The sequence below is a fragment of the Nicotiana tabacum genome, chromosome 6 (genome assembly GCF_000715075.1).
Source record: "Nicotiana tabacum cultivar K326 chromosome 6, ASM71507v2, whole genome shotgun sequence".
NCBI classification, from domain to species: Eukaryota; Viridiplantae; Streptophyta; class Magnoliopsida; order Solanales; family Solanaceae; genus Nicotiana; species Nicotiana tabacum.
The window spans coordinates 197,762,754-197,782,345 of record NC_134085.1 but is presented as its reverse complement, the minus strand read 5'-3'; the positions used below and the strand labels follow the sequence as shown (position 1 = coordinate 197,782,345).

Here is a 19,592-nt window from a genome sequence, read left to right as displayed (position 1 = left end):
TTGATTTTTGATGTAATAACAGGACCACAGACCGGATCCTCGGCGGAACGGCACCTCGACCGGCTCTCCACCTCTGTACTCCATCACTATTCTCACTTCTGAACTACACCTGACATGATTCCTTTATAGCCAAGGATATGTAGGCAGCTTAGATACCAGGGCTCAGTCATATTCCCCTTTTCTCTTAGTTTTAGTCTCTCCAAATAAGGGTCGGGTCAAGAAACCTGTCTAATCGTTCTTTGTCTGAAAACGCTTCGCATTTCCAGTCAAAGAGGGGCAGCTGTAGACATGTGATTTTTGACCCTCCCCAATTTTTTTTATATTTTATCATGTAAATATTTAATTTAGGCCTAATATAGCTATTTCAACTATTTTTGACTTCTTTCCTTTATTTTCGTCATAAAGATGGAAAATTACAAAAATATTTTGGCTTACGTATCTTTCATAATTTAAATAAAAAATATATAAAAATAGTACCTTATTTTTATCTTTACATAATCTTGAAAATACAAAAAAATATATAATAGTTTCATGTTAGCTTTTGCATTATGTAGTATTTTTATCTTATTTTAAAAAGGAGTCGATTAAGGTGTTGGTTTATAATTTTAAGAGTTTTAGAACCCAGTTCGTGGCCCAATTTGGATTAGTCCATTAAGCCTAGGGACCCTTCTAGACTCTTCTTTGGAATAAAAACAAACAAAAAAGACCCTAAGGATCTAATACACAAAAGACCTACGGACGAATAGGCAAAATACAAAAAAATACACCTAAACCTAGACTCCACCTATAAAGTAATGCTTAAAAAAAAAGCTGAAGGGGGGGGGGGGGGACACAAAAAAATACCGCTAGAAAAGCTAAAAAGCTGCGCCAAAAAGGGATGCCCCACCCTGAACTTCTGCTTCTCGATCTATTTTCAAGCAACCGATCTAAGAATTAAGGAGGACCCTCTTGATTTTCTTCAACAAAAAACAACGCCCAGCAACCCCTCTCAAACACCAAACAGTCGCTACACGCCATGAAACTTACATCGAACTTCATCCAGATGCACAAACGCCTGCCCTCCTGATTTCGAACAGCCAGCAATAGCCATCCGTCATCGTTTCTTCTTCTCCCCAATTCTCGTCGGAGCTCGCCGAAAATGCACGCACGTAGACAGTGATGAAAATACAAAAATACATATTACTGCTTCTCTCTTTTGGTTTCAAATGGAGTTTCAAATGATGCAATTGAAATGAGATGAGGGGGATTCAAGTTCATGGCTGTGCGTGAGTACCAGTCGAAGGCGAGGTTCCGTCCGATCTTCCGACTAACTTGAGTTCCCATTATAGCCACGATTTTGTTTTGCTCGTATAACTGCTGCACACTTTGAGAAATTGAGATATCCATTTCAAGTGCATTCTTTCCCCTGTTATCCTTTACATTTTTTTTAATTTGTTTAGAAGTTTCAGTGATGATGTTTTCTCTTCCATGATGTGTATCTTGAAATGATTTTTTGGGTTATGGTTGATTTGTTGTTTATTCTTGTTCTTTTGCGTTTGATTCCATGCCAGTAACTCCATGTTGACGTGAGTAGACATAAGATTTAGCTTGTCTAATCTAATTCAACATCGTATGAGCCTTCAAAATGAAAGTAAGATTTGGATCTAATTTTTAAGCAATAAGTTGTGGTATATAATTAGCTTCAGGCCAAGTTGTTGGAATAGTTGTTGAGTAGTTGGCACCCATTTTCTTTCTGGATTGATATTTTTTCTCTTGAAATTTTTTGTTTCTGAAAGGTCTTTTGGCTTTGATATTGGAGCTTAGAGTTTTGCTGGGACCATTTTTATAATGGTTTTTGATTTAATCTTTTCTCTTTTCAAATGTAAAACCATCTCAAAATAGGCCGTAGGGATTAGGAAATGCTTGATAAACTTCAAGAATCGTTGGATGGATTCGGGATTCAATGTGAATGACAACTTAAATTTAAAATATTTCTTTACTTTATTATTGCTTCTTTTTTTATCATTGTAAGCTAACCTTTAGGCACGTTACTAAAGTATTACAACTACGGGTACGGTTCCTGTGACGTGGTTGTGATACTTTTTTTTAAAATAGGGGCGTTTTCAATTTGCCTTTGAAGAAAAATACAAATTTTTCCTTTTAAAATTAATTTGAGGTGTTCCATGCCAAACAAAATCTTAAATTGCATGACCCTCATTTTAGTTAATCCTTTTTATCCTTAGAAATCGAGGTATGCCGTTTAGCGAATTTCCATGGCCGTCGCCAATTTGAAAATGCGTAGTTGCTTTAGGCGCGCCATAAAGTTAATTTCCTAAACTCGGGTGCACTTTTATATGATCCAAATCTTAACATTAGATAAAATGTGTTGCGGACTGCGGGTGCATTTATGTGACGTAGTTCGAGACATATTTTAAATGAAGTCGCAATCTTCCTTTAAAAATGAATAGAAGCGGTTAAAAAGTTAAAATTGCACATGGGATTAAACATGTTTAAAATCAGATAATTAGGCAAATAATAACAATTGAGCGACCGTGCTAGAACCATGGAACTCGGGAATGCCTAACACCTTCTCCTGGGTTAACAGAATTCCTTATCCGGATTTCTGGTTCGAGGACTGTAATACAGAGTCAACCTTTTCCTCGATTCAGGATTTGAACCGGTGACTTGGGACACCATAATTATCCCAAGTGGTGACTCTGAATTTATATAAAATAATCCCGTTTCGATTGTCACTTTAAGTTGGAAACAAACTCCCTTATACTCCTCTTCCGGGGGTGTAGGTAAAAAGGAGGTGTGACATTGAATTCATGGCAAATATTGAGGTCAAAGAAGGCAGAGTCACCAGCCATGTAAAAAAAGTTCAAGTGACATTTGATGCAGAGAAGCTGGGAGAGATTCTTGACATCCTTGTTGAAAGATATGATGACTAAACCAGACAAAGATGGCCAAGTCTGGATTCCCTTCCTCCTGCCCTTGAAATCACTAGGAGATTCTGTGATGTTGAGGAAGTGAATGAGGCCAAGTTTGTGCACAAGAGTGAAATGAAGTCACTGTGAGCACGTGATTTTTGTTTACACAACAATTACTCCAAAAGAAATAAAAAATAAAATAAATGGTTTTGTTGTACAATTTTCGGAGTTTACGTGGCACTTTTGGCAGTTATTTATAGTTTGTCTGTGATTGTTTTAGTTTTGTCAAATAAAAATATAAAAATATGTGTCGCGTGTAAGTTTAGGATATCATTCTACTATTAGGAATTAATCAAACCATAATTTGGTTTTAAGGAAAAATCACAAAAATTGCATCTTTTATTCTATTTTTTGTTGGCATTGAGTGATTTCATTTTTAATGGGTGTGATAATTGTTGTTTAAGTAGTAATTAATATTTGTATAAGTTTTATTTTTGATTTTTACAATTTAAATAAAAATTGTTTTGTTTAGAAAAATTAAAAGAAGAAAAAAGAAGAGAGTTCAAATTGAAGAAAATCTGGAATTGGGCTCAAATTTGAGACCAAGAAATCAAGCCCAATAATGGCCTGACCCAGTCCGGTCCCTGATCCCTACAGCCTCACCAAATGATGTCGTTTAGTGCCAGTCAAATCTGGACCTTTGATTTAAACAAATCTAACGGTCCATAGCAACCCCTCATTAAACCAAACGACGCCGTGTAGGATATGCAATCAGAACCGTCATCTCCCTTGATCCCACGGTTTTAAATGCCCCTCATGGCCCGACCCATTCCCATTTCAGACCGACCCAGTCCCACGTTTTAAATCACACGACATCGTTTCCCATTGACGAAAGGATCCTGGCCATTTATCCCACTTGATTCAACGGCTAGGATCGAACAACCCACCCCGTATATAATCCCTCATCCCTTACCCCCACGCCCCCTAAGCCAGACCCCCCTTCCTTTAGGTCGTCTCCCTCACCAGACCCAAACCCCACGAAACCCTAGCGCCGCCCCCTTTCCCTTCACCGTAAACCCGGTGGAAACAACGCCGGTGACCCCCAGACTAAACCCTTAGGCCACCTCGACCCTCTGAACAAAAATCTACTAACCGTAGGTCTCGAATCTTCCCCCACCGTCTCAAATCTTCATTCGAAGATTCGAGCCGGACCCCAACCCATGCCACACCCCCCCAAATCCATGTCAGGCACTCCCCTGACCTCCCTCGTGACCAAACTAGGCTTGGTTTGGTCCGAATCTAACCAGAAAAACCTGAATCCCAAATCTGCCCTAAGAACCCTAGAAATCCAAAATCCGAGTTTTTTGTCCGTTTAAACAAGAAGGTTGAGGTCTAATAGACTTTAATCGAAGTATTCTCAGTTGAGAACACTTTGATTAAAGTCCGTTCAACCCCAAAAGAGGTTTGATTCCAAATTCGGGATAGGGCAGTCTGATTTTTAACCCTTTAAGGTATTTCTTCTTCTTTTCTTTGTTGTTTCCATGTTTGTTTGGTTTTGTTATTTGTTCGTATGTTGAGTGTAAGTTTGATATGTTATTATGTCAACTATTCCGTCCATCTCACCCAGATCTTTATTTGGTCGAATTGGTTTCTGTGTTTATTATGCATAATTACAGTTTGTGTAATCGAGTCGAATAAGTTCTGTCAATCAGTTATGTTTTCCACAAATCCCTGTGCCTGTCAACATGAAATCATAATCTGTGTTTGTTCAAGCTTGGTTAGCTGCTATTGATTTGTGCGTATTGTAATTCACACAGTCGATTCGATATGTGTCGTCAATCAGTTTCAGTTTGGAATGGTATTTATCTGACTCATATGTTTGATTTGCTTACTGAGGCTTCTGAGAATTGATTGCACTATGCTTAGCCTATTTATTTGAATCATAAATCACCTAAGGATTGGATAGCTGTTAGTGTTAGCATAGATTGCAGATTGTAGTTCAATTTAATGGCATGAATGCTCACTTTTGACCTTGGGCAGCATGTGTTTTGTCAAAAGTTAGGGAATTAGAGTAGAATGGACAACATGTGCTGTCAGGACATACTCATGCTACCCATATTTGCTTAATTTAAACTTTAACAATAAAAAAGGGGCTGTCAGGGGAATCTCATGGGAGGGGCATTTTATTTTAATCTGTTGAGTGGAAAAAACAGGAGGAGAACATGGGAGGGGGGTTCAGTTGTTTAACAGGCTGTTTGAATGGGCTGAGAGAGGCTATAAAAAAACAGAAGGTTTCCATTAGTACGGGGGGGGGAGAAAAAGAATTAAGGGAGATAGAGAAAGAAAATCTCTGCTGCTTGATTTAAGTCGAAAACTCTGTTTTTCCTCACCTTTTTCTGTTGAAAATTAGCATTAACCTGCTATTTGTTCTGTGAAAACTTAGGGTCCTTCCTTTGAGTGTTTGAGAATCAGAAACTGTTTTCCATTGTTGTTTCGGTTTCACCTATTTCGGCCTGTTGATTAACATTGGTATTTCCGAGTCCCAACTGAGTCTGCTGAGTGTGATTGTTTGGGTACTGGGTACTTGTTTCATTGGGCTATTTCTGGTTTGTCCATCTGGGGTTTGATTCTGGGGTTTGATTCTACTCTACTGTTTTGCTGCTGCCATTTCTCTTTGCTGCTGCTGCTGACTTCTCTACCTTCTGCTTCTTCTTTTCGCATTTCAACATCCAGGTACACACTAGAATTTCGCATTGATGTAACAGTGAAAGCATGAAATAAGAGACGCTAAGGATTTTAGTCATCTGCTGCAGTAATTACAGCTTTGTAGATGTTGTTAGATTGGTGTAACTTGTTAGGTTGTAACTCAATAGTATAATACAGTAGGTAATTTTTGTACTTAACTGAAGCTTAGTCTGTTTAAGTATTGTGATTTACAGTTGTTTGGTTTTACGAATGATATAATCATGCAATTTGTGGAACGCACGAGTAGTTGGCATAGTGATAACTAGATTTCCTTTCAACTATATGTTGTATGTATAGGGTAGAATGCTTTAACATTGTCAAATACAATGTAGTTTTAATCTTCTGAGTTTTAATTTTATCGGATCCCGTTAGGCAGTTTGTAGGATAATATTCGAATCTCATTAGTAGCATCCTCTAGTAGTTAATTCCATTAACTTGTTTCAAATAAGTTAGTCTCAACTCAACTTGAAAAATGTTTAGCGTGAGTTTAGCATTTTATTAATCTTGTATACAATTTTTTATGTCAAATTAAAAGCATGTTCGCTCATGGAATAAGGCTTGAAACAATTCCCCGCCTCGTAAATAATTAATCCGATAATTAATAAGAGGCCAGAATTGGCTAAGCATGTAATTTAATTAGCATGTATTTTCTTTCATTTATTTTTAGAAAAACAAAAATAGGAAATGTAGTCATGCTAAGATTATCCTTTAAAAAATAATGAGACGAGCCTCGCCAAATAAAAATACAAATTGCGGGGCCCTCAATAATTGATCTTAATAAATACTTAGAATTTGGGATGGTTTGTTCAGTGAATTTCACTGCCTTCCCCGAAGATAATAACGCGTTAGACTCTTTAGGCGCGAATTATTAAATTACATTCTTAAATTCGGGTGCGCATTTATGTGACCCAAATTCAAATCTCAACGGAGTCGAAATGTATTAACAACCACGGGTGCATTGATTGTGACGTGGTTCGAGATGCATTTTCACAACGTTGTAATTCTATTGAAAAAATAATAATAAAAGCGGTTTAAACTTAATAAAAGCACACCAGTTATAACATGTATTAAAATCAGATATTTAGCCATTATAACAATTTAAGCGACCGTGCTAGAACCACGGGATTCGGGGGTGCCTAACACCTTCCCTCGGGTCAACAGAATTCCTTACTTAGAATTTCTGGTTCGCAGACTTCATTTGGAAAGTCGAATATTTTCCTCGAATTGGGATTCAAGATAAACCGGTGACTTGGGACACCAAAAGCCAAACCTTTCCCAAGTGGCGACTCTGAATTGAATAAATAATTCCATTTCGAATATTGTCACTTAAATTGGAAAAACTCCCTCGCGCATTCACCCTTCGGGGGCGGGCGTGCAAAAAGGAGGTGTGACAGCCACAACATAAAGCCCTCTTTGAGTTTGTCAACAAGTGTCTACTGCTCAAGCAGGAAAGAAGGCATATTGCTAACTATATGGACTTAGTTCTGATGGAGTGCCTTGAAAGTGGAAGGCAAATCAACTGGCTTGCATTCATCATCAAGATACTGGACAGGGTTATCAACGGCTCCAAGGCTCATGCCACCCCATATGGTCTTATTCTGACTACTGTTCTGGATCGATGCAAGGTGCCTCTGAAGAAATGGGAAACGGCAACAAGCAAGGACTCATTTGGGATTAATACTCTGATTGCTTGTGACTATCTAGTTAATGCAATTCCAAATGAACTTGGTTCATCCAAGAAGACCCCTATCAACAGTAAAGTCAGGGCTTTAGTTTAAGAAAGTGAGGCCAAGGATGCTGAGATAGCTAGGCTGAAGGCTCGCTTAGCAGAGGTTGAATATGAGAGTGATGCTCTCAGAATTGAGCTTACCAAGGAAAAGGAGAAGAATGATTGGATTCGTCACAATATGCTGAATCTTCTCCATGCCCAAAACCAACCCTCTAGCTCCCCCAAGCATTAGGAATTCTAGCCTTTATCTCCTGAACATGTCTAGTACCATCAGTGACCCGGATTAGGGATTTTTCTTTCTTTTTGATCATGTTTTGAATATTTTTTCTTTCTAATTGTGGATTGTGGTAGCAACATATCTTCTATCAATGATATCTACTATTTTTTCTCTTGTTAATTGTTAATATTTCCTTGATAGTTTAAATATGTTTCTTGATTATTGATGATTAATCCATGATTGCACTTGCAGTTTCCCTAGTGCCCATGAGTACTAATTAAAATCTTGGACTCACACTTTATTTATGCAACTTTTCAATGATGTCAAAAGGGTGAAGATGTATTGTGCTTTACATATTCCAAATATGTGATATTTATAACCTAATTAACCCGGTCCTTGATGATAAGTGAATTTTTCTAAACTTTATATTGATGATTAAGCTGAGTTCTTACAGGGTCTAAGTGAGTAAAAAGCACATAGCTTGTCATCATCAAAAATGGGGAATTTGTTGTCCCAAGTAAATGTGAAGTTTTGAATACTGACAAAAGAACTTAGACATGGACCAGGTCCATCTTGTGAAGCATAGTCGTGATCAACCCAAATATGTGAGATGCACGTGAAGGAGATAAATCTAACTTAACAGAAGTAATATCTCCTGATCTGATAAAAAAGGTTGCATATTGGATAAGGAGAGAAAGACTCCTTACACAAAGAGAACAAAGTTTAGGAAGAGGATAGGGTGAGAGTATGACATCAACTAGAACTCTTCTACCATAGAAGAGTAGCATCTGTATCCCAGTCAATCTCTAATTACTAACCCCTTAAATATCAGTTTTGTTTTCTTTTACAGGCAATGCACGTAAGCAGAAGTTAAACGTGAATTGAGAGCAAAATAGCAAGGCAATTTTTCAAGCAATTTATGTGTGATTCAAGAGTGCAATCCTGAAGCTACTTGAACTAGATAGAAGAACCAGTTCCAAGTGTCTATCTTTTATTCTAGCTCAATTGTAGTAGGTGATGTTACATTGTACCTTTCAGCTTTTATAGAAGCAATTGTATTAGGTACTTAGAGTTTTCAAGTTAGAGTTAACTTGAAGTTGTCGCAACAGTTAACGCTGTGTGTCACAACAGGATTAGAGTTAATCCTAGGTTTACAAAAGAGTTTTTGTAAATGCAGTTTTTGGCTCAGTGATTTTAGTAGAGAGTTTGGAAAAATTCTACTAGAAAGTAGGTCGTGGTTTTTTCACCTTTTGAGCCAGGTGTTTTCCATGTAAAATACTTGTGTTCTTTATTTTCTGTACTTATTATTCCGCAACAATAGTAGTTGGAATACATAGAAGAACCAGGTCCTTCTATAATCAAGTTAAGCGAAAATTGGGTACCACACAAATCCCCCCCCCTTGTGTGGTATTGAAGTCTAAAACATCACTTACTAACTCCATTAGAGTTATAATCAAAATTTATTTTCTTTGCCTGTATTTAAATCAAATTATAGAATAAAAAAGAAAAATACGGTAAAATACATACATTAAATCTAGAATTTAATCATGAAGGAAGTTCATGGAATAATTGACAATTATTATGCTCAATCCCAAAGCTTCTACTCAATTGGTTAGAGTCTCGTGCTGATAACGTGTTATAAAACAATAAAGAAGAATATTGCAAAGAAAGAGAGAGAATTATTAGTGATTTGAGATCAATTACAATATAATAGAATCCCTCTATTTATAGGGGAAAAATGACTTAGTCACCAAGTAACAAACCCTAAAATCTCTCCATAATATAGACATTCACCTTAAGTACAATTCTATTTATAATAGTCTAACTTTAAAACAGATAATTGTACACCGTTTTAAGGATGAATATTAGATAAATGGTTTAAAGACAAAATGAATAGTCAAACTAATTGTAATGTTACGGCATGGCTCGAACTTAGGTTGAACAGTAGTTTTCCCCTCGATCGGACCCTTGGTTCAAAGCCAATTGTGAATGAGGAACAACAATAAAGTAAGAAATTTGTAATAGCTAGAAATCAAAAAAAAAAATTGTATTGCCTTGATTTGCATGTAGAAGAAATGCCTAGCAGAATGTGTTTTTATTTCAGGGGTTAGACCCATTTCCTTCACTTTTCATATGGATTGGGCGATTTTTGGAGCTCTTCAAGGGGAGAGTTTCATCATCTATGGCAAGGTAAGTAATTCCTACATGTTGTGAGTTAAATAAACGAGTTCTATATGGATTTGAATATAAAAGTTGGTAGAAATTATGGGATTTTTGAAGGAAACCTAGAATTTATATTTTTGGATTTTGACTAGGCAATTGGATATGAAATTGGAAATTTATATATTTGAGTTCGTGGTGCTATGGATAATACTTATCTTTGAGAATTTTTGAAATTCGGGCATGTGGTCACGAAGTTGACTTTGTTGACTTTACGAGCGGAGTTAGAATTGTTATGAATTGTTAAATTACAAGAATTGGAGTATATTTTAATTGGTTTGTACGTTGTTTGATTAGTTTTGATTGTTTGGCATTGATTTGAGGTGTTAGAGAGGCATGGGAGTCGATTATCAGATGTCAGAGCGAGATAAGTCTCCTGTCTAACCTTGTGAGGCGAAATTTACCCAATAGGTGCTATATTTGTTATATGCTACATGTTGTGGAGACTACGCACGTATGAGGTGACAAGTGTCCGTATGTATGCTAGAATTCCTGATTAGGTCTAGGTAGATTTAGACTCACACCATGCTTTAATTGTATTAGTTGAGTTATCTCTGCCTATTTGCATGCCTTAAGTATCATATTTGTCGTGAGACTAGACTTGCATAAAGTATCGGATTTCGATTTTAGATATTTGGAAAACCACTTGATTAGAAGTAAAGATTATACTTCTTTTTATGGATTTTTACCGTATTGTACAAATTTGTCTGAAAATTTATGGAATTTCATAACTCACATATATATTCATAAGTGGGGCTAGTGACCCGTCAAATCTTCACTATTCCTATGAGATTTGGTCAAACGTCTCAGCAGTATCATTATGGGATAGGGTCGTCACCTCAGCCGTATTATGAGATGCGTATATAGTTCATGTTGGTCGACCCTCGGCAGTATACATGATTATGGGATTGGACAGAATGACCTCGGCAGGTATCGGGCCTTACGCTACGGTAGGAAATTGTGGCTTTACTGTTATGGGATCGGGCCGCTCACCTCGGCAGAATCGTGCGTAATATCTGATATGAAGTTAGTGTACCCGTGAGTTTACCTGACCTGTTGTGGATCGTATTGTGAATCTATATCTGCTCTCACTATTTTACTTGCCATGCTTTATCCATGCCTACTTTTAGTATACATGATTTATTGGACCACTAGTAAGTGTCGATACCGATCCCTCGTCAGTACTTCTTCGGGGTTAGGCTAGATACTTACTAGGTATGCGTTGATTTATGTACTCATGCTACACTTTTGCACTGATCGTGCAGGTACTGAGACATGTACATTTGGTGATCATCTTGGCGCATAAGTCCAGCTACTGAAGGGACTTTATGGTGAGCTGCATTCCATGTTACGATCCGCAACACACTGAGTCTTCATCATATTAATTTATTTTATCTTATCTGTTTTATATTCCAAACAAATGTTGTAGTAGTGTTGTATTGTTCCAGTAGATACCCGCGCACTCATGATACCTGATTTTTGAGGTCTCTAGTAAATGTTCATAGTTGTATTTTATGTTATTATTATTACCTCACTTTATGATTTATTTATACTCAGAAATTTGGGAAAGAAAAATAAATGCTTCTATGAGTGCTAGATTTTATTCTATTTATTGAATGAAATTCTTGATTTTCAAAAATTAAAATGGATAACTAAGTGATGGTTTGCACGTGGCTTGACTAGCAGGATCGTTGGGCACCATCACGACCTATTATGGGATTTGGTCCGTGATAGAGAACACAACTCCCCTTCCCCGAACACGAGCACATCAGCCCCAACCCCAAATTCTTGTACTGTGAACACAGGACACTTCTCGCAAAAGTGATGAACAACCAGACACCAAAAATTAGCAATCTCCAAATATGCTCCATGTGGTCCAAAACTCACCCGAGCCACCTGGGGCTCCGTACAATCATACAAAAAAGTCTATAAACAAACTACCCAAAGCCTTCAAGTACATACGAAAGCATCACATCTAAGAACCAAAAGATTAAACCACACATTGGACTCGCTTAAACTCCAGAACTTCTAAATTTTCAATCAAGCATTTGATTCATGCCTACACACCTCGGATCTCAATCAAACTTTGCATCCAAGTTTCATACAATGACACAAACCTATGCGAAGTCCTAGCACAACATTCGGAGTCTGATAACCTTAAAGTCAACTATCCGTCTTCTATAAATCTCCAAATCTAAATTCGAACAAATGCGAAGTCCAAAATCATCATACAAATCTTTTAAACCCTCAAATATCAATTCCAATATCATTTACGCAAAAGTCAGACCTTGGTCAACTCTTACAACCTAAGCTTTCCAAAATAAAACTAAGTGGGCATTTGGACATAAGAATTGTGAAATTCCAAAAAATGGTGAAAAAAAATTTCAAGTGGTAATGGTATTTGAAATTTAGAGTTGTGTTTGGACATGAATATAATTTTAAGTATCCAATGGAGAAGACCATGAATAGTGATTCGGTCACTATTCATCAGCCATAACTTTTTCATCCGGCGAGGGATCACTAAAAAATTGGTCTTAAAAGAACACCATTCTCATCACAAACAACCTACCCTTGTTTTTTCACTGATTTCTTTATCAAGAAGTTACAGATCTTAAGTCTAGTTTTGTTACTGTAGAAACACATCTCTCTTGGTGAATTATCTGGCAGATATTCAATCTTGATTTGGCTACTATTAATGTAGCAGCAAGTCTCTTCAATGTTTTACAACTTTTATGCGAAGTATCAAGATTTTGAAGAATCGTCCTTAGTGTTCTAGGTTGGTTTAGGGTAAACTGTCACACAGTGCTACCATGGCCAGTGGCCAGCCACCCACTCACGTGGGGCTACCTCCACAACCACCCCCTAACATCACCAAGCTTTCTAATGGCACAAAAACTATGGACTATGCAAATGTTGTAAAAGCTACGAACAGCACTTCGACAATGCAAGAACATGCAGCAATAGTTGAGCCAATTCCTCCAAGACAAGCCCATATATTTCAAGGACAACCAACTGTATGATTTTCTGAAGCAGAAGTTGAATGCATGAATTTAATGGAAGGTTTGCAATAGGTTGTTTTTTGCAAATTTTCTTACGGATGGCCGGATATCAATGAAATACGTCGCATTGTTCCTTTACAGTGTGGTATCAAAGCTGAATGCAACATTGGATATCTACGTGATAGGCACATTTTGATTCATTTTTCATTATGGCAAGATTATGTAGACTTCTCATCAAAAGGTGTGTATTATGTAATGGATAAGCTTGGAAATGAATATCAATTAAGAACCTTGATTTATGATGCTAAATTCAAAGTTGACGAAGAGACTCCTAAGGTAATGGCGTGGATCTCATTCCCTAATCTGCTGCCTACTTATTTCGTAAGAGAATGCTTGTTTGCACTAGCTTCTGTAGTCGGTATACCCCTCCAGTTGGACTTGGCTACTGTAAAGAAAACAAGACCTAATTGTGCTCGAGTGAAAGTTTTGGTGGACCTGCTAAAAGACATGCCTAAGAAGGTTCAATTAGACATTGTTAATGAGCCTACTGGAGATATTAGAACTGAGTTGGTAACTATCAAATATGGCTATCTGCCCAAGTATTGTAAGGAATGTAAGCTTCAGGGCCATGATATGTTCGAATGCTGGAAAATTCATCATGAACTAATGGCCAGCAGAAATGATGAGAAGAAGGCTTCAACTGATGCTGTAGAGCAGCCCAACAAGGACAACAAAACAAAAAATGCTCCAATAATAGTACTTAAAAGTGGGAGAGTTGTTGGAAATCAAGTTGCTCAATGGAAGGAGGTCAAAGATAGGAGAGTGCAAGCAAAAGAGAAATAGGCAACAGTTTTAGCAAATACTGGACAAGAAATCGTGCCTATAAACAATCAAAAAGGAACAACACAGCAAGTTCAGACAACAAATAGTTTTGCATGTTTAGAAGTGGAAAACAGTGAAGAACTTTGTACAAATCAATTCATTGACAGTGTTCTCCGAAAAAATCATACAGTTGCGGAGAAGGAGTCAGAAGAGATGCAATTTGATTTTTTCACTTGACAAATGGTGCAAAAGGTAAATTCACCTAGTTCATCTAGGAGACCAATAGCTATGTCAGAACCAAAAAAACTGAACCATGCAGCACCTACTTTCAATCCTACAACAATAAGATATCATGCAGCAAAAAGGGAATCAACAGCAGATTGTGTACAACAAGATTTGGGGATTGAGCAGCATTTTGACAATTACTCAACTGCCCAATGGGTGCAAGAAGCATTCAAAAATAATGTAGTTCAGGCCATTACCTCATGTCAAGATTTTCTTTCATAGGACACCAAATTTGAACAACATTTAGAAAACATTAAAGAGAATGAATTAATTGAAGATACAGATTTTGAGAAATTCAGGACCAATGAAAATAATAAATGGGCAGGAGGGAGATTATGGATCAACCAAATAGAGGAAATCTTAACAGATGGGCAGATTCCAGATACAATGCATAGTGAAAAATAATTTGGAGGAAATGAAGTGGAAGATGAGAATCAAAGTTTTATTTGTAATGCCAATGCAATCAATATTCATACATTAAGTGAATGCACAAATGTAGCAGAAGAAAAGACAAAAGAGGGGAACATCAATATTATAGATCCAGGAGGGACTTCACATAATGATTTTCGTAATGTCTTGAAGGAAGCTGAAAATAAAGACAATAATCAACAGAAAAATTCAGACAAGAACCAAGAGAAGATAGTGCAAGTCTATGCGAGAAGTGTTATACAATTGAGCACAGGGAAGGATGTATCAGGAAGTGTTGTTCCATCGAACAATACACAGCTGTTGACAAATGAACTTGAAGAAAAAGATGCTGAACTTATCAATCAGGCAAATGATGTTGAATTTACCAATCATGCATACGATTTTGTGACATCAAAAGAAGCAATAGAAGCACATAACCAATTTGGTCACGCAGAACTTAAAGGTACAGACATGGATGAGGAATCTACTTCACAAAATTTCATTAATGTTGCCAAGCAGGGTGATCTGTCGCCAAGTCTTATTGATAGAGTAAAATCTGCAACAAAGGGAAAAAAGAAACAGTCAAAACAGACATCCACTGTCCTAGCCGGTGGAGTACAAACAAGGAGAATACTGTCCAAACCAAAAATCATTTAATGGATGCAATTATATGGAATGTCAGGTCAGTAAATACAATGCAAGCATTTGAAAGGCTGATTACAATGCACAGAAAACATCACTTTGAGTTCATAGGAATCCTTGATCCTATGCAACAGTCTCACAAAATGGAGAGGTATAGAGCAAGAATTGGGTTGGCACAGGCTGTGGTGAATGTATCAAACAAGATTTGGGCTTTTATTGATGAAATATTTGAGGTTACTATTCTGTATAACATGACTCAACAGCTGACTTTGAGATTAATGCACACTGAAACACATGTTGAGCTTATCCTTACTCTAGTTTATGCCAAATGTGATCACATTGAAAGAATTGAACTATGGGATTCTTTGTATGCAATGGCATCAGATATGATAGCACCATGGCTAGTTGGAGGCGACTTTAATATGATATGGGATGAGGAAGAAAAATTTGGACGCTTGCCAGTTTTTCTCATTGAAGTAGATGACTTTAGACACTGCATCAATACCTGCAACTTGACAGACTTGGGATTTAAAAGAAGCATATTTACATGGTGGAATGGAAGATCAGAGGACGACTGTATTTTTAAAAGATTGGACAGATGTTTGGGAAATCATGAATTGCAACAGACTTTTCCTGGATTGGAGGTAACTCACTTGTCCAAAATTGGGTCTGATCATTACCCAATGATGCTGAAATGTGATATAGAAACTCCTCCAATTAAGAAGTCATTCAGATTTCTTAACTTCTGGACTAAGCATGAAACCTTTAAAGATTTAGTAAAAGAGAATTGGAATGCTGATTTTAGTGCTAACCCTTTCTGCATTTTTAACTTCAAGTTAAAGAAGCTTAAGAAAGAACTATCTACCTGGAGCAGAGCTACATATGGGGATATATTCCAGAAGATTGCAAGCCTTGAGGAGGTAGTCCTGGTTCATGAAAGACATTTTCAAGTCAATCCTACACAGATGAATAGACAAAGATTACAACAGGTACAAGCTGAAATGATTAAATATCTTGCATTAGAGGAAGAATTTTGGAGACAAAAAGCTGGCATGTTATGGTTCAAATATGGCGATAGAAATACTAAATTCTTCCATACTCAAGTTAATGGGAGAAGGAAGAGACTGAAATTATCAAGTAACCAGAATAGCCTTGGTAACTGGATTGAAGAAGATCACTTAATAGCAGAAGAAGCAATAAGTTTCTACAAGGATCAATTTGCTGAGAGTGCAGTCCCAAATGATTTCGATATTCTAAATCATGTACCTTCAATGGTAGATAGTGATCAGCATGAAAGATTGATGGCATTGCCTTCCAATGAAGAATTGAAGAGAGCAGTTATGAGGTTGAATGGGGACTCTGCCGATGGACCGGATGGTTTCACTGGAGCATTTTACCAAACATGCTGGGAAATTATTGAAGAAGATGTTGTCAAATGGTCAAGGCTTTCTTTTGCGGTTAACGACTGCCAAAGAGTGTTACGCACACAAACCTGGTTTTATTACCAAAGAAAAAAGAAGTTATGCCCTTTGCAGACATGGGACCAATCAATCTTAGTAACTTTGTTAACAAGATTTTCTCTAGGGTTATTCATGAGAGGTTGGTTGAATTACTACCAAACATAATCTCAGAGGAACAGGCAGGTTTTGTGAAGGGCAGGAGCATAGTTGAGAATGTACTGTTAACTCAAGAAATCATTACAGATATCAGGTTGAGAACAAAAGCAGGTCCTAACGTTGTGATTAAGCTTGATATGGAAAAAGCTTACGACAGGCTATCATGGCTATTCCTGACCAACATACTAAGGAAAATGGGATTTCCTGAAGCTTTTATTGGCTTGATCTTTGATTTGATTGGGAACAATTGGTACTCTGTGCTTATAAATGGTCAGCCTAATGGTTTTTTCAAATCATCGATGGGAGTTAAACAAGGTGACCCTTTGTCACCAACTCTATTTATTCTAGCAGCAGAAGCACTTTTTCGGGGTTTGAATTCACTACACACTAACCTGTATTTCTGTGGATTTGGAATGCCAAAATGGAGCCCAAAAATAAATCATCTATCATACGCTGATGGTACAATCATTTTTTGCTCATCTGATGAAACTTCGTTGAGACTTGTCATGGAGGTTCTGCAAGCTTATGAATCATCATCTAGTCAACAGGTGAACAAAACAAAGTCAGCCACATACATGCATCATTTAACGGATAATGAGGTGATTAACAAGGTGGAAAGGATTACAGGTATACGAAGACAGGGTTTCCCCATTACCTGTCTTGGCTGTCCTATTTTTTATGCAAGAAGAAGGGGAGACTATTACAAGGGATTAATCACCAAGGTTATGGACAAACTTCAGTCATGGAAAGGCAAACATCTGTCTGTAGGAGGCAGAGTTGTTTTAATCGCAAATGTCCTGCAGAGTATCCCAATTCATATGTTGTCAGCATCAATCCTCCAAATTATGTGATCAACAAATTATATAGCATTTTTGCAAAGTTTTTCTGGAGCAGCAATATCGGAGGCAGCACTAGACACTGGGCATCTTGGACTAACCTGTGTATGCCTTTTGACGAGGGAGGCATAGGCTTCAGGTCCCTGCATGACGTATCGAAGGCACTTTTCTGCAAATTGTGGTGGAATTTCAGGACTAAGCCCACTTTATGGAGTGCATTTATTTGTCAAAAGTACTGCAAGAAACTAAATGCAGTAATTGTACCTTGGAAATGTGGATCACGAGTGTGGAGAAAAATGCTAGAATGTAGGGATTTGATTGAGCATCAAATCTACTGGAAATTGAGAATGGGATCAGCTCAATTCTGGTTCGATAATTGGACTGAGATAGGAGCCTTATATTTTCAAGTGCCTGCAGATTTTGGTATCGATGAAGATATTCATAATGTCAACTATCTAGTTGAAAATGGTATGTGGAATGTGGATAGAATTTTTGAGAGCCTACCTGAAGATTTGGCAAACATATTGTGCAGAATATTAGACCACCAACTGATAGTTCCCAGTTAGATACTCCGTTCTGGATGCTTGAAACAAAGGGACATTTTACAGTAAAATTTGCATGGGATTACCTGAGAAGAAGAGTCAACCCAAAATTAGCTTACAAGATGATATGGGTAAAAGGTTTACCTTTCAAGATATCATTATTCCTGTGGAAGGTGTGGAAAGCAAAACTATCACTTGATGATATTTTGCGTAAAATAGGATACTCCATTCCATCTAAATGTTGGTGCTGTGCTGACCCTAAGGAGGAGTCTTTAGTACATTTGTTTTTCACGTCAAATGCAGCTAGAAGTGTTTGGAGTTACTTCCTAAGGAGAGCAGGAATTGCATTAGATAGGTTGTCATTACATCAAGCAATTACAAAGTGTTGGACAACACTAGTAGTACCTATATTGAAGCAAGTTTTACAAGCTTTACCTACATGTATTGTATGGGAACTTTGGAAGAGAAGAAACAGTTTGAAATATGGAGATGCAGTGTCAGTGAGCAGAGTTATTTACCTGGTGTCATCTACTTTGCAAGCACTAGTCCAACTGAAAAAGCCAGGACTACATGTGCCTCACAAGTGGCTGGACTTACTGACAATGATGGAGCAATACACACCTCGACTGAAATATGATAAAGTATTATGGGAATTTCCTTCAAGAGGATGGATCAAAGTGAATACGGATGGAGCATGTAGAGGGAATCCAGGTAGGAGTTCAATTGGTTTATGCATAAGGATGAGGCAGGTGATTTGATATATGCAGAAGGAAGAGAGATTTCTGAAGGAACCAACAATGAATCAGAAGCGGTAGCTATTGTGGAGGCTTTGAAGATGTGCAAAATTTTTAATTTTGGCAGAATATGGCTGCAGACAGGTTCTATGCTATTAAAGAACATTATAGAGGAATCATGGAAGCCTCCATGGTATACTACTAAACATGTAAAGGAGATTTTAATATTGAAGGAACAAAGTAACATCAAGGTCACACACATTTTCAAAGAAGGGAATACATTAGCAGACCATATTGCCAATTACGCCCTCGATGAAGGAAATACTGAGTGCCATGGTTTCTGGGATCTGGACTCAAAAGGAAGGAGGATTATTAATGAAGATAAGATGCAATGTCCTTACATAAGAGTGAAAGTTGCAAGGAATTAGGAGGAAAAAAGGATTTTTTTTGTTATCACACTCAAATCATTCTGGAGGAGAGTTTGGATAGCAATTTTTTGAATAACTTTGTTCACTTTTTTGCAGGGATTTCATCGAAGCTAAAGCCTAATCTTATAGTAGAATCTGAAATGATGGTAGGAATGCAGTGCTTTCAATCCACTGGGAGGACACTAAAGATGGGTTTACGCACTTTCACAACATATCTCACAACAAAGGGAAGTAATGCAATAGCATGAGAAATAAGCTGAGCATGTATTTTTTTAAGAAGAGAAAATCATCAGAAGCCAAATGAATTGGAGTGTGCAACGACATAAAAAGGATCTGAGCAAAGGACTGAAAGAAATATAAAACATGCGAGTTGGAAACACAAGATACATATGCTTTCAGACAAGAACACTTTTTCGAAAATGCAAAGGATCGAATTACATCTAACTGTGCATTGTGGCAT

At 37.3% G+C, this 19,592-nt stretch overlaps 1 protein-coding gene across 1 annotated transcript; it reads left to right on the top strand.

Annotated features, from left to right (window-relative positions):
- Positions 1–14,990: 14,990 nt before the first annotated feature.
- On the top strand, positions 14,991–19,380 carry LOC107796895 (uncharacterized). The gene is made up of 6 exons (XM_075256446.1): positions 14,991–16,471; positions 16,561–17,219; positions 17,333–17,907; positions 17,961–18,719; positions 18,845–19,097; positions 19,229–19,380. The coding sequence occupies exons 1-6, from the start codon at positions 14,991–14,993 to the stop codon at positions 19,378–19,380; spliced, it is 3,879 nt and encodes a 1,292-aa protein (XP_075112547.1).
- Positions 19,381–19,592: the final 212 nt, after the last annotated feature.